We start from the raw sequence: 24176 nt of genomic DNA on the forward strand, positions 1-24176 counted from the left end.
CATATTCTAAAACAAGGAATGTGGTGTGCATTTATAGAGTCTATCATTTGATGATTTCAGGACCCTTGATTATAGTTCCATCTAGAATAACCGGCACTATTAATCCAATTTAGATGTTTTTCTCTTCATATAACTGTGTACCTCACTCTCAATAGCTTCATAGAGGCCTTTTTTATTCTCTTATGTTAAATATGGACAATCAAAGCCACACAAAGTAAAAGGGCTGTCAATCCAAAATTACAGATTTTTTTGTGTCTTGTTTTGGTATATTTTTATTCATTATAGAGAGGAAGGGAGAAGGAGAAAGAGAAATATCAATGATGAGAGAGGATCATTACTTGGCTGTCTCTTACATATTCCACACTGGGGGTTGAGCCCACAACCAGGGCATGTGCCCTGATGAGGGAATTGAACTGTGACCTCCTGGTTCATAGGTTGATGCTCAACCTCTGAGCCATACTGGCTGTGCAGGTTTTTTAGGTTTATTGAAGAGCTTTGGATTCACAGCTCGAAATAAGGTTGTTGTGTAGATCCCTCTGAGCCCTGGATTTCCAAAGTCTTTCTCTTTGGGCGGTTCCTTTTTAAAGGTTGGAGGCTCAGGTGCTGAGATATCTTGGTTAATGATGATTTGTTACCTGCTGCAAGGTCATCTCTCAGGCCTAAGATGCTCTGCTTAATGTGGTTTTTAAAAAATCATTGCTTAAATTTAAAAAAAAAATGGTAGCTTATATTCTGTCTGGATGTTTTACATCTTGAAATGTTTTAGGTTTCTTTTTTAATTTAAATTATTCTTTTTTTTTTTTAAATATGTTTTATTGATTTTGTACAGTGAGGAAGGGAGAGAGATAGAGAGTCAGAAACATCGATGAGAGAGGGTCATTGATCAGCTGCCTCTTGCACACCCCCTACTGGGGATATGCCCGCAGCCAAGGTACATGCCCTTGACCGGAATCGAACCTGGGACCTTTCAGTCCCCAAGCCTACGCTCTATCCATTGAGCCAAACCGGTCCCGGCTCTTTTTTAATTTATATACAAATTAAGTTTGGAAAATAATATTGGAAAGTTAATTTTAAGTATTCTGGAAATATTTGGAAAGTTTGAGAGTTGTTCCTTAAATATATTTTATTTGTTACAGATTCTATGGGGAAACTGAAGCAAAGTTACGTCAGATATTTGCTGAAGCCACTCTGCGGTATTCTATATTTTTCATGTTTGAACTTAGTAGTTAAGGCTGTGTTAATGAAAGTAGAGATGCCAACACTTTATACTAAGCATGAAAGAATAGCACAAAACTAGTAGTGGTAGCACTAGAAATATGTTGTAAATCTAATGACATTTTTTCTCATCTATTTCTATCTAATAACTTCCAGTTATTAAAGAAATAAGTCATGGCATGTGATGTATAGGATGGTGACTATAGTTAATATAACCATTTCATGTTTGAAAATTGTAAAGTGAGTAGCTCTTAAAAGATCTCATCACAAGAAAAAAGGTGCTGTAGCTTTACGTGGCAACAGATGTCACGATGACATCGTATGATCATTGCACAAAATAACAAATATTAAATTATGTTGTATACCTGGAATTAATATAGTGTTATATGTTAATTATATCTCAATTAAAGAAAACAAACCCGTAAGACATTGTTATTTGATATATCATGTGACTTCTTGATAAAAATTTATGATTTTCTTTTGGGTACTTAGGTATAGTCAGTATATCGAGTTCCCTTAGTAGATTGTGTAATAATAGCTCTTTATGTTCAAAACTTTGTTTTGTTATATTTTGATTCAAAGGGACAAGTGTTTTGCTCTTTACAATAATTCTTTTTTTTTTTTAAATATATTTTATTGATTTTGTACAGAGAGGAAGGGAGAGAGATAGAGAGCTAGAAACATCGATGAGACAGAGAGTCATCAACCAGCTGCCTCTTGCACACCCCCTACTGGGGATGTGCCCGCAACCAAGGTACATGCCCTTGATCAGAATTGAACCCGGGACCTTTCAGTCCCCAAGCCGACGCTCTATCCATTGAGCCAAACCGGTCTCGGCAAATTCTTACTGAACATTGTTCCTCAAATTAGTTACCATGTTACGTTACAAGGATCATTATTAGGGCATAGTCTATAACTTGATCTAATATACGTAATATTATTCATAATATGGCTATGCTCTATCATTTTTTGGCATTTAACTTACCATAATAATTGCTCTCTTATTGGAAGGACTTCCATTTTTAAAGTATTTTTTTCCTAGTTATAGTGGATGAAATAAGTAATCTGTGGTCCTAATACTAAAGGTTTGAGAACCAGGGCATACCTTATTGTTTAGTATATTTTTGTTGTCATTGCTATGTTGCTGGCAGTTGAGGTTTCCTCTTATGAAAGAATTCACATCTTTTTATAGGAACATTGACTATCATGAAAGTTATTTATTTATTTATTTATTATTTTTGTTAATCCTCACCTGAGGATATTTTCCATTGATTTTTTGAGAGAGAGTGGAAGGGAGGGTGAGAGACACAGAGAGAAACAGAACAGTGTTATTTGATATCATGTGAGAAAGATACATCCATTGATTGCCTTCCTCAAGGTCCCTTGACCAAAATCAAACCCAGGACCCTTCAGTCTGCAGGCTGACACTATCCACAAGCAAAACCAGCCTAGGTGTAAGTAAATTTTTTTAATAGGTAAAGTAACAGAGAGCATTTCTAATTTTGCTTCTTTGGACATTAATCCTGTTCCCAGGGACAACATCTCTAGCTTCGGCTTCTGAATTGAGGCATAACAATGCAATAGGCATTAGTGGGCAAGTTCTGCCTACACATAGGCTCATCTCATGAGCAGTAGACTCCTCTCAGTGCTCTTCTTTTAATTGAGGGCAGATTCACTAGAATGTAATTTTGCTGAGTTAATAATTTGGGCTAGAATTCATCTAAGGTTTTCCAGTTTGCATCCGGTTGCCTTTGTCTTTAATATTAACTAAATCCTAAATGTGACATGTCACATGTAAAATTTAAAAATTAAATGTGTATTAGCTAATTCATTGCATTTGTTTGTTTTTAGGCATCCATCAATTATTTTTATTGATGAGCTGGATGCACTTTGCCCAAAAAGAGCAGGGGCTCAGAATGAAGTGGAAAAAAGAGTTGTAGCTTCGTTGCTAACACTGATGGACGGTATTGGCTCAGTAAGTAAAGCACCAGTGTTGATTCTGTGTGGAAAGGGGTCGATTTTTAATCATTTGTGTGTATAGTAGTAAAAACTACCAAATTCTTGAATTGTAGGGTATTCTAGGGTAAGGGAAAAATATTAGCTATAAACACTAGCAGAAAGGACCATAATATAATTTTCTTTGGCAGATTTCTTAGTAACTGCTGGTATAGTATAACCTGGCGTTTGTTCGGGCACGTGAAATAATGTACAACAATGGATTTCTCCTGTAATAAATGTTATTAACTTAAAAACCTGAAACAAAAATCATAAGAAAGATTTAGTGGTTAAGTTTTAGGAGAATTTCTAAAGAAATTTCTTGAGTAAATGTTTTATACCCATGTGTAAATTGATTCTTTGGGGGCAAGTGAAAGTAAAGAAAGTGAGAGTAATATATTATGCAACATTTAAAAGGAATTTACCTTGTTATCACTCTAATGGCATATATATAATCCTGACAATCATTTACCAGAAGAATATACTTATGCAGAACTTATTTTTTAGAACCTTAAGAAATTCTTAAAAGTATGTAATTCCAGGTCCTCCTTTTGCATTTTAAAAACTGGACCATTAGAACTTTTTTTTTTTTTTTAATTTTCCCCCCATTGTTTTTTTTTGTTTATTTGTTTGTTTTGTTTTTTAAATATTTTATTGATTCTTTACAGAGAGGAAGAGAGAGGGATAGAGAGCTAGAAACATAGATGAGAGAGAAACATCGACCAGCTGCCTCCTGCATACCCCCTACCGGGGATTTGCCTGCAACCAGTGCACATGCCCTTGACCAGAATTGAACCTGGGACCCTTCAGTCCACAGACCGACGCTCTATCCACTGAGCCAAACCGGTTTCGGCCATTAGAACTTTTTGGGTTTTATTTCCTGTAGGTGGAAATTGAACATGCAAAAAATAATGTGAATGTTTAGTATCAAGTCTATTATTTGCTAACAATGTTATAATTTTAAGAGTGACACAAGAGAAGGGTTGTTACCTGGGGGAGGCTAGATAACCACCTAGTCTCAGTCTTGGGGGAGCATCTAAATGTGATCAACTTGTCTCACTCAGGTTTGGTTCTCAGTTTATAAAGCTGGAGAATACAATGTTAGTATTTCGGAGATGGTTTGTGAGGACTGACAACCCACAATAGCAACACTCATAAGACTGATGTATAAACTGGGGTACTAGTTTGTTAATTATTAAGCTGACCAAGTACCAGCTTTATGGATAACTCTATTTTCACCCCAAAAGGGTGTGTGTGTGTGTGTGTTTGTGTGTGTATTACAATTAGAATCTTGATGAGTAAGAAGTCAGATGAAAGACTGTGTTGGAGTATCTTAATTACTGAGTCACAGCTGCCTTTTCTTCTGCCCGTGGGACAGACCTGCTATGGATTGGTGTTCTTGCCTTTGGGTAGGAATGGAAGCAGGTGACATAGATGTTTAAGGGCCTATATTTTTGTCTTCTAAATTCGCAATTTGTGGATTCATTATAATCTATTTTCTGTTGGCACATCCAGTGTAATTGATTAGGTTTGAGTTTTCTTTGAATCACATTTCAGTTAAATTTGTTTCTCTGAGGTTACACTTGGGTCTTCTGAATAGAATGTTGGATACTTTCTATAGGTGGCTGATCATGATCATATATTAAAAAAAAAATCCTCACTCAATATGCTTTTATTGATTTTAGAGAGGGGGGGGAGAGAGAGAGAGAGAGAGAGAGATAGAGAGAGAGAGAGAGAAGAGGAGAGAATTATCAATGTGAGAGAATCATTTATGGGTTACCTCCCGTATATCACCTGACTGGCAATGGAACACACAACCTTTTGGTGAATGGAATAACATTCCAACCAACTTAGCCACCTGGCGAGGGCCATGGTCATAGTTCTTTATAATTTCACTAGAGGCCCACTGCACTAAGATTCGTACAAGAATGAGCCTTCCTTCCCCTGGCTGCTGGCACCACCTTCACTCCGACCTGGAGCCACCTTTCTGTCTTCTTACCTACTGGGAGCTGCCTTTCTGCCTTCCCATGCTGCCCAGAGGCCCAGAGCTGCTGGGGTGGTACAGAATTCCTGCATAGTCACCATGGTGATGACACAAGCATCCTGCCCCACCCCTAGCTGCTGGGCAACTGTGTATGCAAATTAACCCATCATTTTTGTTGGGTTAATTTGCATACTCACTCCTGATTGGCTGATGGGCATCAAAGGTATGGTCAGTTTGCATGTTTCTCTTTTATTAGTGGATTCTCAGAGAGTTAAAGTACGTACATTTTCAAAGTGGCTGTTACTTTGGCGTTGGTTATATTGCTGTCTATGTTTTTAGAAATTTAAAAAAGAGTCCCATTTGTTAAGACTATCTCTTTGACAACTATAAAAGATCTCTTCTATTTGAATAATCTGTAGGCTATAATCTTTGCTTTCAAGTAGGGGAAAAGGGCAATTAAAATATTTAAGTTAAAATAACAATATGATAGGGTGTTATATATGTTATTATTCATAGGAACAGTGTGGGTAAGATGTTAGGTGTGGGTGAGACATACTTGTGATAGATGAATGGCAAGTATTGGAAAACTAGGTGAGGGATCATTTAGGCTAAGCTTTGGAAAATGTAGGATGAATAATAAAAGTGTAAGGGATAGGACTTAGCAGCCTGGATATTTGGATCCATCCATCTTTGCCTATATAGCATGTGAGTGTGTATTTTACTTGTAGAAGAATAATTAGTTTGTTATTATTTTATTTTGTTAGGAAGGAAGTGAAGGACAGGTATTAGTTATTGGGGCCACAAATCGTCCTCATGCTTTGGATCCTGCACTCCGCCGACCTGGACGGTTTGATAAAGAGATTGAGATTGGAGTTCCTAATGCTCAGGACCGGCTAGATATCCTTCGGAAACTGCTTCGGAAGATACCGCATGTACTCACTGAAACTGAGGTGCTACAGTTGGCAAACAGTGCTCATGGATATGTTGGAGCAGACTTGAAATCCTTGTGTAATGAATCAGGTGAGATTGATTTGCTATATGATTAGTTTGTGTTGTTGGATTTAATAACTCTGGTTTATTTGCATACTGATCACTTATATCTAATTTCTTAATGAAAATAGGTTTTTTGTTTTTTCCCCTAATCATAAAATAGATATTTATTGAAAAATATCTGGATACTTCAGGAAACTATATGTATAAAAGGCTAATATGCAAAGTTTCCCCTCAGGAGTTAGACCAGGAGAAAGGAAGTTTGATCACTCACTATGACGTGTGCTGACAAGTAGGTAGCATGGAACATGGCAGGTGACTAGCATTGGAAGTCACCCTTAATTGTACCTCCTAAAAATAACCACTGTTATAGTATACTAGAAGCCCGGTTCACAAAATTCATGCATGGGGGTGTGTGTCTCAGCCCAGCCTGCAACCTCTCCAACATGGGAGCCCTTAAAGGAATGTCCGACTGCCTGCTTTGGCCCGATCCTCTTGGGATGGGGCCTAAATGGGCAGTCATACGTCTCTCTCACAATCCAGGACTGCTGGCTCCCAACCACTTTCCTGCCTGCTGGTCTGATTGCCACTAACCGCTTCTGCCTGCCAGCCTGATCATCCCCTATCCACTCCCCTGCCAGCCTGATCGACACCAAACTGCTCCCCTGCCAGCCTATTTGCCCCCAACTTCCCTCCTCTGCCGGCCTGGTCCCCCCTAACTGCCCTTCCCTGCATGTCTGGTTGCCCCCAGCTTTCCTCCCCTTCAGGCCTGGTCGCCCCCAACTGCTTTCCTCTGCCAGCCCAGTCATCCCGAATTGCAGGCCTGATTGCCCCCAACTGTCCTCCCTCGCAGGCCTGGTCCCTCCCAACTGCCCTCTCCTGCTGGCCATCTTGTGGCGGCCATCTTGTGTCCACATGGGAGTAGCCATCTTTGACCACATGGAGGTGGCCATCTTTGACTGCATGGGGGCGGCCATTTTGTGTGTCAGAGTGGACAGTTTGCATATTACTCTTCTATTAGATAGGATATGCTTTCAAACTTTTCTTAAGTATACACACACACACACACACACACACGTAATTGGATGCATTAATGGTAGGTGTTAATGATGACAGTATTTATTAACATTATGTTATGGAAATTAGGGTACCTGCAAAAATCAAAATACAAAGGATCAGCTTTGTATTTGTCGCATTGCTTTAAAAGTACTTAATGAAACCAGAGAATTCTATGCCTCAGAGTATGTAGTAGTGGAATTTAAAGTAATATTTAAGTCTGAAAACTTAAGGGCCATTACAGGCAGTCTTCAGGTTACGTCATACTCGATGTACATCGTTTCATGGTTACATCACCATCTCCCATTTATTTATAAAAAATAAAAGTTCCATCATTTTGACATATGTCCATATGTGCTTTATGTTTTTTATTATTTATTTACCACAAGTAAAGGTCAGGAATTGTTATTGTTCTTTTAAATTTTTTATTGTTTCACTTCATTGCTGCTATGTATGTGCTCCATGTGAGTGATGTAGATGCTTATGTAGGTTCCGACTCATGGCGAAAATGGTGTTACCTTGCGCCGAAGTAACCCGAGGACCTACTATATTATTCAATTGGCTCTTTGACTTTAAGAATTTCACCATGGCATAACTACAGTTACTTTGGAAGCCCTTACACCTTTTCATATTTGGGCAATTTTTCAGAGTAATTCCAGCCAATAAAAGGTATTCCAATTGGGGCAGTTTTTTTTATAAGCTATTGAAATATTTGATCTGGCAAATAAGAATTTGTTGAAATATTTCTGCTGGGTTTTTTTTCCCCCTCTGGAAAGCAGGTGTTTATTTTTTGGTAATCTCTAAAGACTGGGCACATATCTCAAAACATCTCTGGTTTACCAGTAATCTTATATTCTTACATTTATTTCTTTTTCTGATATGGGCATTTGTTTCTAAGTCCTTTCATATTTTGTAGGATTTTTTTTCAGCTGTCAATTCTTTTCTTGTAGTTTGTGAGCTAATATTTTAAAAAAGTTTAACTATTGCCCTTGCTAGGTGGCTTAGTTGTCTGAAGCATCATCCCATACACCAAAATGTCTCAGATTCAGTCCCCAATGTGGGCACATACCTAGGTTGCCACAGTTCAGTCCACAGGAGGCAATCGATGTTTCTCTCTCATCTCTCTCTTTCTCTCTCTCTCTCTCTCTCTTGCTCTTGCTCTCTCTCGTTTCTCTCCCTTCATCTCTCTCTGAAATCAGTTAAGAAACATATCCTTGGCCCTAACTGGTTTGGCTCAGTGGATAGAGCGTTGGCCTGCAGACTCAAGGGTCCCAGGTTTGATTCTAGTCAAGGGCAAGTACCTTGGTTGCGGGCACATACCCAGTAGGGTGTGTGCAGGAGGCAGCTGATTGATGTTTCTAACTCTCTCTTCCTCTCCTTTCCTCTCTGTAAAAAAACTCAATAATATATATAGGAAATATTCTTAATGAGGCTTAAAATAATAATAATAATAATAATAATAACAATAATAAGTTTAACCCTTGTTGTATTGGAAAAAAATTGAAGTTTTGAGTTGGAATTTTAATTATTTTAGAGGTTTAGTACAGAAATATGGTTACCTTTACCTCTAAGTCATTGATTCATAGCTAATCTAATTTAGTTGGCTTTGAAGACCCTTCCATTAGTGCATTGGTCCTTCTGATCTGGCCAGATTGCATGAATGAAAAGAGCTTGGAGAAGGAAAAATGAGTGGGAAAGGAAAACGTGGAAGATATACTTAGGAGTTTTTCAATATCTTACTTTTGGTGGAGAAAATCAGTTTTATTTTATTCTATTTGATCATTATGAAAAGGACTCACAATAGGAGGAAACTACAGGTTATATAGACAAAGGCAAATGTAAACATTCTTGTGGTACATTCTGGTCTAGGACAAAGCGCTTTCTGTCTAGTTTCTTGTGCTTTATAAGAAATGGTGGGTTTGACCATGGAACTGAATTATTTAGTGACCAAGAAGGAGATAAATCAGTGGATAACTTTGTTTCTTTCATTCCATTAGGTAATAATGAAGTGTCTGGGTTACAGGCATATCTCATTTTGTTGTGCTTTGCCTTTTTTGCATTTCACAGATGTGTTTTTTACAAATTGAAGGCAAGCCTCTTCACCAGCAAAAGGTATTGCCACTCACTTTATTAAGATACTGGCGTTATTGGGTTGTTCTGGAACCTGTAGTATTTACATAGGCTTTGCTTTGGACTTGCCCATCTAGGAAAGGATTCATTCTTCAATATCCTTTATCAATAGTTATGATTTTCTCATGTATACATTTTACGTAACTTTGAGGTACATAAACAGTTTGATGAAGCGAAGAGATTTGTAAACACAGTGAGGTACATACTCAAAAAACTATGGGAAATGTAGTGATTTCCCTTTGGGGAAATGAAATGCTGTGGTTATATAGCAAAAGTGACATCTGAAGAGAAGCCTAAAGAAAAAGTAAAAGAGTTCTACAGGCAGAATGAGGGCATGAGAAGGTGTGGAGGAGAAAACAACACCCTTCCCTCCAATTCTTACACCAGCCTTATGAACTGAGTATCATGTACTCAAGAGGTCTCAGCTGGTATGTGGCAGAGCTGGGATTTAAACTTCAATTCATCTTACTCTAAATCCATGCTTGTAATTAAGTAATAAAACAGACTTTTGTTAGAGTGGTATAAGGCTTTTAAAGTTACTTTATATATGAAACTAAGGGAAGGGTCAATTTATATACAGCAGAAAACATCCATATTTTTTCACAAGTAAGTGTAGTCCAGAAATTAAGTTGTGTCCTGAGACTTTCAAGAGAGAGAAGTGAAATAAATGTAAGACGCATACCAGATGTCAATAATGTCAATAGGACTATCTACTTTCACGGGCACTTTACTATCTCAAGAACTTTAGGGAAATAGCAAGAAAATTTGAGAAATTCTAGTCCTTGCAATCTTACATTTAATTGAAAAGGTATGAAAGGATCAGAGATGGGAATTAGAGAGGCCTCTAACATAAAGATAGATAGATAGATAGATAGATAGATAGATAGATAGATAGATAGATAAAAAATTGTACTTAGTATATATAAGCAGTAAATAAATAATTAGCTTCTTATTATGTTAATGGGACTTATAATTGCAAATGATCAGGTATTAAATCAATCTCTTATTTTCCCCTAATCTAGCAATCAGATTATGAGAGGTAATTTTTAAAAAGATGAGTATTATAATTAGAGTCCAGTATGTGATTTTGTGGATATTGTCTTAAATTATTGCTGGCATGTTGTTTTGTGTGGTACTTTCTCACTGTATTACAGAATACAACTTAAGAGCATTGTACTAGAATAATTTTGCAAGGGATTTTTCTAGAGAGTCAGGGAGGTATAGTAAAAAAATGGATTTTGAGGGTTGGACAGACTGCCTTTGAAATCAGGCTTGTGATCTTGGGAAAAGTCTTTGTCTTTCCTGAGTCGTAGTTTTCTTCATCTATAAATTGAGGGTGTTGTGGTACACATTATCTAAGTGCACTTGTAAATATGACATTCCTTGGATATAAGGAAGAACAAGAAAGAAATTGAGGGGTCACGGAGGAGGGCAGGAAGAATTAGAAAAAGGAGAGGAGAAAACAACAAAGAATACTCAAGTGACTCCCTAACTTGGCCTGGTCTCATTGGTCACTTTGCTAATGTAATAAATTGACTTCCATGGAAAGATTTCTCAACTGCCTTAAACCAGTGCTTTTCAGGAGGCATTTTCATTGCTCAAAATCATGCTGTGTTTAAATGGACAGCTTGAGAATGCCCATTGGCATATCTGGGAAGTATGGCATGTTGACTTCCAGATCTGTGAGGAGATTTATTCCTCTCCACAGGATTATAGTTCCTTTCACATGTTTCCAATTCAGGATAGATCACTTGAAGCAGAGGTTGTCAGACGTTATCATGTGTCAGAATCAACTGGAGAACTTAGTAAATAGATGGCAGTGTGCCCCACTTCCTGAGTTTCTGATTCTGTAGGTCCTGGGTTGCTTGCCTGCGAACATCTAACAAGTTCCCAGCTGCTTTTGCTGCTGCTGGTGTTCGGGGGACCACACTTCAAGAGCCAAGGTCATTGGTTCTTAAACCTCATTATGCATCATGTTCACCTGGGAAGCTGCACACGAGTAAGCCCCCTCCCCATGCTTACGGGAGGTGGGGAACTGAAAACAGTATTTACATTGTTTCCCAAGTGAAGGTGAAGCAGCCATTTCTGCATTTGCCTTTGAGCGGTTCGAATTCCTCATTTAAGCCTATGGTGCTCCAGTTTAAACCTGTGTGAGCTTGTTAAAAATACACTTCTGGGTCCCTTTCTACTGGTTCATTAGATTTAGTGAGGGCCAGGAGTTTTGCCTTTCTATTAAGCCATAGGTGGTATTAATGCTGCTGGTCTGAGGATTCCATTCTGAAAACCACACTGATCTAGGCCAATACAGCTCTATGAGTTTTAAAGATTCTCCATAACTGATTTAAATAGCTGGATGAAATTTAGGGAATGTAATTCTCTGACTACCTCTGATAGTTTTTAATTTCTTCCCAGAGTTTTTACATGGCAGTAATGTATTCAAAACTATATTATTTAACTCCATGTTTGTCTTACGTATAATGGTTTTGAATAAAACTTAGTTAAGACAATTTTGAAAGATAGAAAAACCACAGTATCTTATAAAGGAAAAACAGTTAAGAACTAATAGTACAAATAAACATTGATGTAGGTTTTCTCTGGATTATTTGCTTGCTTATGGTTTGTGGACCTCTGTGCTCTTTGAGCTTTTGGGTTTTGGTTGTCTGATGGTTTTCCTTCTTCTGGGCCGCCTTCTAATCAGGGGACCTCTGCCCTTTTTAACAAAAAATGTGATGCACAGATGCCTGGTAATCACATACAATGAAGTGATTCCAAGTTTCACAAAATCCACATGAACTATATTCCTGATTTTTGTAATGTAAAGGTTGTTTGCAAGATGCCAATACAAAAGGTCAGGCTTCCGTGGTTGGTATATGTTCCTGTGTGCAAGCTTTTTCAGAGAATGGAAGGTTCACAGTCTCCTCCATAACCTGGAAGAGTGACACTGCCACTTACAATGTGCTTACTCTCAACTTTTTCTTCTTTTCAGTGTTACTAAATACTTTCCCTAACTTTTACCTTGGTCTCAATAATGATATGTAAGTTGGAAATGCTACAGTAGTGTTGCTTTCAACATTTGGATCTCTTATCTGAGCAGATATAATGGTAATGTTGACAATTGGGTGTGAAATTTATTTTCAAATGTTATGTTTCCTTTATAATTAACTTTTGCACTAGATCTGTGGTCGGCAAACTGCAGCTTGCAAGCCACATGCGACTCTTTGGCCCCTAGAGTGTGGCTCTTCTACAAAATACCACGTGTGGGCGCGCACATACACTGTGATTGAAACTTCCTGGCCCACGAGCAGAAGTCGGTTTTCGGCTCTCAAAAGAAATTTCAATCCTTGTATTGTTGATATTTGGCACTATTGACTAATGAGTTTGCCAACCATTGCACTAGAGCATGGTTTTATATGTCGTGACTTGTCCAAAATCCTGATGTTTTGTAGCTCACCTTTTAAAGTAGAAAGCAGCTGAATTTTGAAATGTTTTATCTCACAAGTTGTTTACCAACTTAACTCTGACACATCCTGACATTGAATGTCTGTTTGTGTTCCTCCTGGGATTAGGCTCCTTTCTAATGAATTAGTTACATAGCCTTTTATTAATTCTCTCAAAATTTATAATGTTTTAAATTATCAACCTAGATAAGCATACTACACTTTTTTGGAAAGCATGAAATGTTAATTATGTAGCAGAGACATGAATTATATAAACTTTGCTGAATGTTTGAAGATGCTTAGCAACAGTGTTGTCCAAATACAGGGATTTATTATAAACTTGTCCTTCTAAGGCTGCCTGTGCCATTTCAGGAGAATGAGTATAAATAGAGCTGGTTTTTTCAAGAGGTGGATTTAGACATTTTGTTTGCAGAGAAAGGAAGTATTTGCTTCACTAATCTAAGAATTTTATCTTTAGTATCCTTGTTGATTACACATCATTTCATCATGTCCATACCAAGTACTTGGGCTTTTATAAGACTGTATCACCAAACAGGAAGAATGAAAACTCATATTTAAACAATGATTTTATCATTATTACACTTAAATAGGTCTCGTAACAATACTAAACCTAATGGCTGTAGACATTTCCTGAGATGGAAACTTTTACCTCTCTTATACCAGAGATCTGAGATATTTATAGCTGTAGTCCTCCCTCCTACCCATTACTCACTTATTTTAAGATTAATTTATGGTGGATCTACTACGTACAAAGCACTTAACTCTTATGAAAGTTTCTCTTTCTAACATTTTCCACTAAAGGTTCTCTCTCTTACTTTTTTCACCATGTTTGGAGTTCTTCCAATGGTGTTTTCTAAGATAGAATTAAAATATTGATTCTGTGAAAATTCAATATTTTTTTTAATAAAGTCCAGGGACATAGTAGGGTTTAGTGGAAAGCTTATGGTGTAGGTTCACATGCTAGCTGCCTTTATCAGCTAGCTGAGAGTTTTTGGGCAAGCCATTTAACCTCTTTTTGTTGTTAATCCTCACTCAAGGATTGATTTTTAGAGAGGGCAGAAGGGAGGGGGAGAGTGCCCTTGACCCTTTAGTCCACAGGCCAACACTATCCACTGAGCCAAACCAGCTAGGGTGTCATTTAACCTAGAATTATGTTTCTTCACCTGCTAAATAGGGATAACATATTTTTAAGAATTCTTACGAGGTTTCAAAAAAAGTCTGGCAGCATATGTCATTCATTCAGGCCCTTGGTAAGTAGGACCTCTTCTCTTAAAAAAAGTTTTATATTTTTATTTATATATTAAATATATATTCATATGTTTAGACATTTCTCAGATAGAAGCTTATTTGAATTTTGGCAACATTCCTGGTATTTTATGAAGTATTCATCATTATTTTAGTACAAGAGACATTGGGGAAATCTGGTGGAATTATTTGCCTTGCTAGAGTAGTGATTTTTACTGGATCTGGACCAGTGAAGATCTTGCCCATCAAAAAGAATATGCAGGCTAGAGATATGGCTTTTTTGAGGGGGTGCCTCTCTGACAGATTTTCTTGCTGAATCAATCAGAGTCACAGTCTCTCCCCTTCCCTGCTTCCCTCATCGCACATGAACCCACTGTAGACCTGCAATAGAGCAACAAAACTAAATTTATGTAAGTAGAACGATTACCATTCTAATTAATGTGTTTTATAAGGGAACATATCTTTATTCATTGTTGTAGCTGGATAAGTAACCAGTAATTATATACTATTGTCTCTATATATAAAAGCCTAAGTGACTGGCTGGCTGACTATCTGGTAACTATGATGTGCAATGATCATCAGGGGGCAGACACTCAATGCAGGGGTGGAAATCACAGGCATAGAAACATGGGACAGATGGATGAATCTCAGAGGGAAGGGGGAAGGAGGGAAAGTGAGTAGAGGTTAACCAAAGATCTTATATGCATACTAGAGGCCCGATGTATGAAATTCATGCAAGAGTAGGCCTTCCTTGCCCCTGCTGCTGGCACTGGCTTCCCTTGCAGCTCTGGTTTCATCTGGAAGATTGTCTGGTCTAATTAGCATATTTTGCTTTTATTATAGACTAGAGGTCTGGAGTGGGGGTTTGCTTGTGCCCTCTGGCTACCCAGTACGCCTTTGGGCATGTCAGAGAGCTGGTTTTGGTGCAATCCCCACATGCCAGGCTGAGGGATCTGCACTTAGGCTTATAGACTAGAGGCCTGGTGCACAGATTCGTGCACTGGGTGGGGTCCCTTGGCCTGGCTCGCACCTTCTTGCAACCCGGATTCCTCTGGGATGTTGGAGAGCCGGTTTTGGCCTGATTCCACAGGCCAGACCCAGGGACCCCACTGATGCACAAATCTGTGCACGGGGTCTATAGTATCTTAAAAGACAATGAATTTTCCCCTCAGCTTTATAATTCTGAAATATAGTCATAGTTATATTTGTGAAGTTAGGATTTTTCCTACTGCATAAATATGAATATTTTGTAAGAGATGGGATTTTTTTGTCAATGAATTGGGTATCTTAATATTACTATTGCTGTTCATTTGAAATGACTGGTGCTGAGTGGTTTGTTTAGAAAAAAAGGTAGATTTGATTCTGTTTAAATTCTAACTGCTATGTAGCATTTACTTCGCTAGTGGAAAATATTTTGAGTTGTCTTGCCAAGACTAGAAAAGCATAAAACTTGAAAGGTTTTCTATAATGAAAACAATGAAAAACAAATCAGTGTACTAAATAAAAGTTATTTCTAAGAGTTATTCTTGATTCCTCTTTCCTTTGTCAAATCTTACCAGCTCTATTTTCAAAATTTATTCAGAATTTGAGCTCTTAAAAATTAAAAAAAAAATTTTTTTTAACTACTCATTGTTCTTTATTCTAGACTATTGCATTATTCTCTATCCCACCTAGCACTCCTCTATTCTTTCTATTGTCTAAACTGGAGGCCTTCGAATTGCAAATTTTGGAGACTTGGTTAGAGATAAGAGTTTGGGAGTTGTCAGTAATGAGATGGTGAATGAAATCACTTAGAATAGTTTAGTCATCCATTCAGTGAATAATAAGACAGTCTGTATCTCTTCTCTTAGAGGCCTTGGGGCACAGGGAAATGCTGGGTGTGACAGCTTGAGGTTACACCAGTGACTTTTAATTTGAAAAAAGCAAGAGCTTTTAGTGCCCTGTTTGAGGGTATTGTACTTGTTTCTTTTCTGTGAAGGAGCAGTGAGAAATGGAACTCTTCCAGTGACATATCTAGTGATACTTATCACCTTGTCTATACTTCATACAGAGTTGAGGGAAAGTAAAGACTCCAGATAAAACAAATTTCCTGGAGTTCTGATATTTTGAGGAAAGTATACTTTAAAAAAGGGAGCCTTACATTTTATTATACTTGCTTGCAGACTTGATGTTCTTGAGTATATTATTAGGAAATCTTATGCTCAACTTTTACAATTCAAATCTGAGATCCAGATGCCCATGTTTCCTGTTACTTCTTGAGACAATTAAATATCTGTAAGTAAGCAGTAATTCCAAAAAAGTATTATTTCTGGAGTCGGTTGAAGTTCATTGTTAGTTTCTAATAAACTTAATTATATTTTCAAACATAACATAATTTAGCAAGCATTGAGTATAAAATTGTGGGATTCCATGTATGTGTGGCTACATGATGTTTGCATATGATATTGAAGAGCATGAATTTAGAGTAATTGCTTTTGTCCTGAAACGATTATATCTGAATGGTGATATGGAGCTTGAGAGGGGATGCGTCATACACTGGAAGGACTGTGTTGGTATTAGGCTTGCCTGGGGCATTTTGCCTTTTCTTCTTTTCATTGCATCTTGTTTTCTATTCTCAGCTCTGAGAGCATTGGAAAATAAAATAATGAAAATAAAATAAAATGACACATTTATTGTTTAATTAGTTACACCTGTTTTTTGTTTTAAAGATTTTAAACTGAAGTTTGCTTCTGCTTTTGTTTACATTTTAAAAACTAACTTTAAACTTAGCAAGGAAAGAAAATGTCATAGGTTGCTTGCTCTAAGTTATATTCCTTAATCATGTTCATGTGTCCATTTGCTTCTCTGGTTAATTGTTTACTTCAGCTTTATAAAAATAATTTCTTGCTATAGATTCTAATATGTCCTTGTGAGGAATGATTGATGTCAAATAATTTAACCTTAGCATCACAGGATTTTAAAGCTGAAAAATAATTGAGAATATAAATTTTGATTTTTCTATTTAATAAATGAGATAACTGATGACCAATGAGGTAGTTTTCCTGAGTTAGTGGAAGATATAGGACCATGGAGGATTGATAGCAATTATAGGATGGCTCCAGGGATCTTTAAAATTGCAAGCTCTGATATTCATGTAACATCTGAAGGCCTATGTCTTACAGCTTTTGCATATCTGTAACTTCCACATTGCTCTTTGTTCCTTTCTTGCAGTCTACTATACTTTATCTTCTCATATAGCTACAAACAAATTAATAAAGTTGGATTTAGGTTTACTTAAAACATATTCTTAAAACATGTCCTTTCATATTTTTAAAAGTGACTTCGTTAAGAACAGGAGTTTTGTCTTGTTCTACAGGGCCTCCTAGTCTCAAGAGTTAAGCTAATTCTTGTCCCTAGGCCTTTGTTTATGCTGTTCTCTCTGCCTGGAGTACTCTGCTGCCTCTTTGTCCTTAAGTTCTATGTTATCAGTTTAATATCAATCATTTTTCAAGTCTGACTTCTTGAACTTGGATACACCTTGTAGTCTCTCATCATTTGTGAAGTAGAGGAATATACTAAATGATTTCTGCAAGGGTTTTCTAAACAGTCACTAATCTCCACTAAACTGTTAGATGTCCCTGATATTAGCTGAGAAGAGCACCTCCTAGACTTTCATCCATTTTTCTTCGCTAATATGTGCATTATATCTGTCACTGTACTTGTAAGTACAGCTTTAGTAGCATCCCACAAATTTTTATGACATATTTCATATATTTTATGTGAATATGTTTACCTATTATTTGGATATGTTAAGTTGTGCTGTGTTTGTCATAGAATCAATCTTTGTACTTTACTATTCTTAATTGTGAAAACTCAAGTCTTTTTCATCTTTTGCCTTTTCTGTCTTCTCTGTGAACTACTGCTATTTTCTTATTATCCTCATAGACCTCAAGTTTTTACCCAGATCTTAAATTCTATAGTTTGTATTTGAAAGTGCAGAAGTTTTGTTGTTTTATAAACATGTGCTTATAATACTATCTAATAAAGAGGAAATATGGAAATTGATCGTAATTCCACAACAAAGGTGGGGCGTCCACAGCCAATAAGAAGGGAATATGCAAATTGACAGGACAAATATGGCAGTGGCTGGGCCAGGAAGCTTGCAATAAGTCAAGCAGATGAACAGCATGAGTGTTATCAGCAGGCCCATGCTGGCTGTCCACTGCTGTGACAGCGGCGTGGGGCCCTGGTGGGGGCAGCAGTGAAGTAGGCGGCAATGCGGGCACCAGCAGTCTCCCTGTGGTAGCTGTGCTGTTGGGGAGAGGGGCAGCTGATGACAGGTTACTGGGCTTGGTGGTTCCCAGGGCTAGCGCTCTGTGCCCATGCTGAGCTGTGGAGGCCGGGGGTAAAGGGTGTGGTGGGGTTGGGCCACATTTAGGGAATACTTCAGAGGTCAGTACCGCTGGGCCCACGGAGGGATGTCATGTCCAGATCAGGGCAGCCGTGGTGTGGAGCTGGAGGCGTGGGCACCAGGCGCCTTCCCTGCTGGAGCTGCATGCTGTGTCCGCTGCTGGAGCCCAGCGGAGGCAAGCTGGAGCCACTGCCGCTGCTGGAATAGCTGCCAGGACCTCAGCATGTTTCTGAGTGTGCTGAGCCTGCAGCCGAGGCACCCAAAACCCATCCCACCCCGCTCCCACTCCCCCAAGCCAACCTCTGGAGCCTCACATCAGACTCCTGCAGCCAACCTGGGCAGAGGCACGCCCTTAGCTGTATCCCTCTAACCTAGGGGTGTCGAACTCAATCAGAGAAGGGGCCAAAATCTAAAATCCAGCCTAAATCGCGGGCCGAATGGTTTACTGAACAGTCATAAACTGTCATTGTGATGGAAACGCAGCGGAGTGCAGTGATGACAGCGCGGTGCGGGCCACATTGCAAGGCCTGGCGGGACGGATTTGGCCCGCGGGCCTTGTGTTTGACACATGTGCTCTAACCCCTACTCCAACTCTCCGCATTCTCCTCACACCCATAGTTCAGAGGCTCTGGGGAGTCCTCTGCAGATCTCCCAGCTAGTGCCTCCCGGGCACCTGCTGGTTCCTGTAAATGCACCCCTTTCTGCACCCACTGGTTCTGACGTCCCGTTTACCCAAGCTCCCTACAGTGTCTGGCTCTCACCTACATCCCTGCCAGCTCCTGAGACCCACACTCTCCTGCACCCCGTTCCTTTCCGCTCTTCTTTTGCCTCCTGCGTTTAGCTCTCTCCTGCGTCCCTGCTTCCTGGATCCTCGTCTATCTCTAGTGTCCAGATTTCCAGCCGGGCAAGCCCACTCTCTTTCGCTGAGAGGGAACCTCAGCATTCTCTAAGTGCCTGAGAGCTTTGGACAGCCTGTCCAAGAGGGTTGGAGGAGTTTGGCTGAGAGATTGTTCCTGAGGTCGCACAGCGTAGCAGAGTGTGTGTAAAACCCTTTCCCCTTCTAGTGGGTACCCAGCCAGCCTGCACTCTGCCAGCTCCGGGTATTGAAAGCGGATGTTCATGGTTAGAGGAAACTTTCCAGCCCAGCCCCTGGCTAAAGCAAACAGTGCGTCCGTCAGGAATGCTCACTGGGCGCTGTTCTTGCCAGGAGCTTGCATTCCACTACAGAAGATGCAGCAAGGAAGCTATGATTAGTGCATCTGACAGCTAGCACTGAGGATGGGTAGGGAAAACACACACTCCCCAGTCCCATCTGGTGAATCTGAGTATGATGCAACTGTGTGATGTGTGCCTGTACAACAAAGAGAGAGCTTAAAGAAATACAAACGTTTAAGTGTAGAGTAAATGACACTGCCACCAAGAAAGAGCACACTTAATTACACTTTCGACATCACACAGTCAGTAAGGACACCTGTATTTTGTGATTCACATGATCTGATCATTTGAGTTGGGCCAATACAAACAAAAATGCACTGTTGGTTTTAGTTGAGGTAATGAACTAAGATTTCAGATTTCTTATTTGTTTTCTCCTTTGCCCAAGTTTCCAGGTTCTTAAAACTCTAGGATTAATTTTGGGAGGGATGAGAGAAGAGAATATATAAATACTCAGGAGGATTAAAATCAGATAGCAGTTGAGATTATAGCCATAGTTTTTGAGTTGATAGATGAATTGGTTTGAAATTCGTGAGCCTGGCATCTGGCCAGGCTAGGTGCACAACACTTGGGTCATTGCAGGCCGGGCTGAGGGATACCCTCCCCCCTCATGAATTTCCTGCACCGGACCTCTAGTGCCATGGTCAGCAAACTGCAGCTTGCGAGCCACGTGCGGCTCTTTGGCCCCTTGAGTATGGCTCTTCCACAAAATACCACGCCTGGGTGAGTCTATTTTGAAGAAGTGGCATTAGAAGAAGTTTAAGTTTTAAAAATTGGCTCTCAAAAGAAATTTCAATCATTGTATTGTTGATATTTGGCTCTGTTGACTGAGTTTGCCGACCACTGCTTTAGTGTATCCTTTTAAAAAGCATATATTTTCTGCTCTTTCCAAACCCCTTCTTCAAGTGAAAATAATTGGTCTCCTTTATTATTAAACTTTGTGCTTACATGATGTAAGCATGCTGGAAAATTATTAGACCACTTCTCTTGTTTTAATTTTTAGTATCTCAGTACTGGTATAAGTAAGGTATCTGGTCTAAATTAGAAATATTGACAAGTATTGCCATATAGTTACTTGGGACCTGAAGAACAGGACCTTGTGGTGTTTTGAGTACTTCCATTTATGGAAGATTTTTTTAAAAACTGGTTAAATTTTTTCAGGCCACAAGGTGATATTGAATACAACACAGCACCTTATTACTGAAGGTTTATTTAGTTAGTTTTCTATGCTATTGCACCATTTAGCTAAAAAGAATGTTGGGCAGCAAAACAACCTAATTTTACATAAACTTTTATTTTTGTTTCAAGAGCTCTGAAGTGTCTGAGATTTAAAAAAAAAAATATATTTTTTTATTGATTTCAGAGAGGAAGAGGGAGAGATTAAAACATCCATGATGAGAGAGAATCATGGATCAGCTATCTCCTGCAAGTCCCCCACTGAGGATCGAGCCCTTGACTGGAATTGAACCTGGGACTCTTCAGTTCACTCGCCGATGCTCTATCCTCTGAGCCAAACCAGCTAGGGCAGAAGAGTCTGAGATTTTTTTTACCCTACTTGCAAATTAACAAGTTTCCCAAGTGCTTATAGAAGACACAGTATTCCTGGCCACTGTCAAAGGACAGAATATTACTGAAAGCAGGAGAAGCAGCCAGAGCAGTGGCATTTGCACCAGTTCCCTGAACCTCAATTTTCACAGAATGACACAGAGAGAGGTCTGGGTGACAGCCCCTAGAATCCCCTTACAGGTCTCTTCCATCCTATAATAGAACATAACACTGAAGCCTGGCTTCCTTTGGAATTCCAAAACTATATTTCTAACCTGCCAGCTGAGTATTTCCTTTCAGATGTTCTGTCAATAATACCTTGCCAAACTTGTAGCTCTGGTCTGAATATATTGACAAAAGTTCAGAAGCAAAACCTATGTTATTATTTTAATATTTTATCCTGTTAAAGGAAATTCTTCAAACAGATTATTTTGATGAACTTTTATGGTCTTTTTTATGTATTTTGTTTTGTTTTATTTCACAATTCTAAAGTATCTGTCTTTTCCTATTTTATATCAGTTTGTTGTATTTTCCCTACCAAACTAAGCCTGTGGAGTTTTGCCTTTATTCCCCACATTATTCCATATTCTTCTCCACCCTCTCACCCCCATATATACACACAAGCACAACACATTTGAATGCTAAAATCCGCATGAGGTTTTGGGTTGTTGCTATTTTTAATGGTAATGGTTCAGTCTGTATTTATGGGATAAAAGATAAATATTGTGTTAATTTGCTCTTTGTAGGTCTCAGTGCCATGCGGAGAGTCATGAGGAAACAGCCTAACCTCCCTGACAGCAAGCTGGCTGCATTGGTGAAGATCACTCTGAATGATTTCTTGCAGGGAATGAATGAAATCAGGCCAAGTGCCATGAGGGAGGTTGCAGTTGATGTCCCAAGAGTAAGTCATTTGTACCCCCCATGCATGCCACACTGTTTGAATTCAACTCTGAAAGAAACTATGACTCCAGGGAAACTACCTTCCTAGGCTAATCTTTAAAAAAATGTTTTTTTAATTGAAATTTTTGTGGGGATAATTATAGATTCAATGCAGTTCTAAACAATACTATAGAGAGATCCTGTGTATTGTTTACCAAGTTTCCCCTGGTGGTAACATCTGCAAAACTAGAGTACATTATCACAAGCAGGATATTTATATTGTTGTAATTACTGATCTTATTCAGATTTTCCCAGAGTTACTTGTATTCATTTATGAGTGTGTATATTTACACTTATGCAGTTTTATTACATGTAAAGGTTGTGCATCTTGCCAGAATCAAGATGCTAAAAAGCACCACCACCACAGTGGTCCCCTGCTTTGCCCTTTTATTAATATAATAATCACACCCACCTTGTTTCTACACCCATCTCTAAACTGTTGTCATTTCAGAAATGTTAATGTAATTATATAGTATAGAGCAGTTCCAGATTAGGTTGTTTCACATAATATAATTCCCTAAAGATGCATCCAAATTGTTATGTGTATCAATAGTTTGTTCTTTTCTATTGCTGTGTAGTAGTCTGTGGTATATGTACCATAGTTTAACCACTCACCTGTTTGTTAAAGGATATCTGGGCTGTTTCCATTCTGGGGCTATTATGAATAAAGCTGCCATGAATATTCTTGTACAGGTTTTATGTGAATGTAAGTTTTCATTTCTCTGGAATAAATGTCCAAGAATGCATGTGCTGGGTAGCATACTAATTGCATGTTTAGTTTTATCAGAAAATGTCAATGAGGCTAATTTCAGAACAAAAATATCTTCTAGTTATGATGCCTTCTACTAATGATGCCTGATGGATTGTGGGGTCCTTTTACATTTAGTTTATCATAGATAGTCTTTGCAAAGTTCTCAATCTAATCACCACAAGGGCAAGAAGTTACCTTTTCTGTGTGGATCATCTGTTACGTCCTCTGTGTCCCAAGTGGGCCGGTTATATATTAATACTAGAAGTCTGATGCATGAAGATTCATGCAAGAATAGGCCTTCCTTCCCCTGGTGCTGGTACCCAGGACCTGGGCCTTCGCTCTGGCCCCTGCCCTCCGCCTATGCTGGCCCAGAGCCGCCTTTTGCCTTCACGCACTGCCCAGAGGCGGTGCGGAATGCCTGAGTCGTAGTCGCAATGGCCCAGCTGCGTCACTTTGCATATTCCAACTTTATTAGATAGGACTAGGAGCACAGTGCATGATTTGAGATCTCACAGCACCACCCACCCTTGAGTGGATGGTCCGGCTCTGCCTTGCTCCCTGGGCCCTGCAGCAGCTGTGGCCACTGCTGGTTTGGGCCTGCCTCCCTCTTCGGCCCTTGAAGCAGCCCCAGCTGCTGCTGATCAGGCCCTCCCTCAGAACACATACTCGGAGGCCCCTGCTGCCCTGCCCCTGATGCTGCATGTACAACTTCCTCCTGTCTGGTTGACCTTTTATGGCATCCCGGTTAATTAGCATATTTCTCTATTTTATGTATAGATATAGATTTCTGGAAAATGAACATTGAAACAAAGTATTGGTGGTATTGCGGTAGAGGATGGGCCACTAAGCTTTTCTGACTGAACTGTGTCTCTGTGTTGCTCAAGAAAAGTTAACAGATTGCTCTCTATCAGTTTTAGGAGAGTTCTGATAGAAGAGTAGAATTTTGGACTGTTCTTTCCTTTTGCCTCTATAATATCAGACCATTTAAATTTCTCTTTTGAAGTAGTCCTGTTGCTGCTGAGACACTCTTTTATAACATTATAGCTATTTGAAAACATAGAGCCTTGTTAGAGAGTAGATGTAATTTTGAACCATTTGCCTCATTGTGTATAGATGCGTTAATATTCACAGTTTTCTTGGTCATTAACATTTTTTAATCGTAAGCTAAAAAGTAAAAGACTCAAAAGATAGCAAATCAACAGACTGGGGCAGCTCCTGTGTTGAGCATCTGCCCTTGGTGGTCAGTGCGCATCATAGTGACCAGAA

General features: G+C 38.9%; 1 protein-coding gene across 5 annotated transcripts in view; it reads left to right on the plus strand.

The window, feature by feature from the left end:
- The window catches only part of SPATA5 (spermatogenesis associated 5), a 203044-nt gene that overhangs the window by 15375 nt on the left and 163493 nt on the right, over window positions 1-24176 (plus strand). For all 5 annotated transcript variants that reach the window (XR_004985562.2, XR_006740678.1, XM_045576591.1 and 2 more), the window contains 4 exons: window positions 1137-1193; window positions 3067-3190; window positions 5959-6214; window positions 21967-22121. Coding sequence is in view for 3 of the 5 variants with exons in the window: in XM_045576591.1 (XP_045432547.1) it covers window positions 1137-1193; window positions 3067-3190; window positions 5959-6214; window positions 21967-22121 (592 nt within the window). In the remaining 2 variants the exon portion in view is untranslated. The remainder of the gene's footprint in view (window positions 1-1136; window positions 1194-3066; window positions 3191-5958; window positions 6215-21966; window positions 22122-24176) is intronic.

Source organism: Pipistrellus kuhlii, unplaced genomic scaffold (assembly GCF_014108245.1).
Source record: "Pipistrellus kuhlii isolate mPipKuh1 unplaced genomic scaffold, mPipKuh1.p scaffold_m20_p_8, whole genome shotgun sequence".
Lineage (NCBI taxonomy): Eukaryota > Metazoa > Chordata > Mammalia > Chiroptera > Vespertilionidae > Pipistrellus > Pipistrellus kuhlii.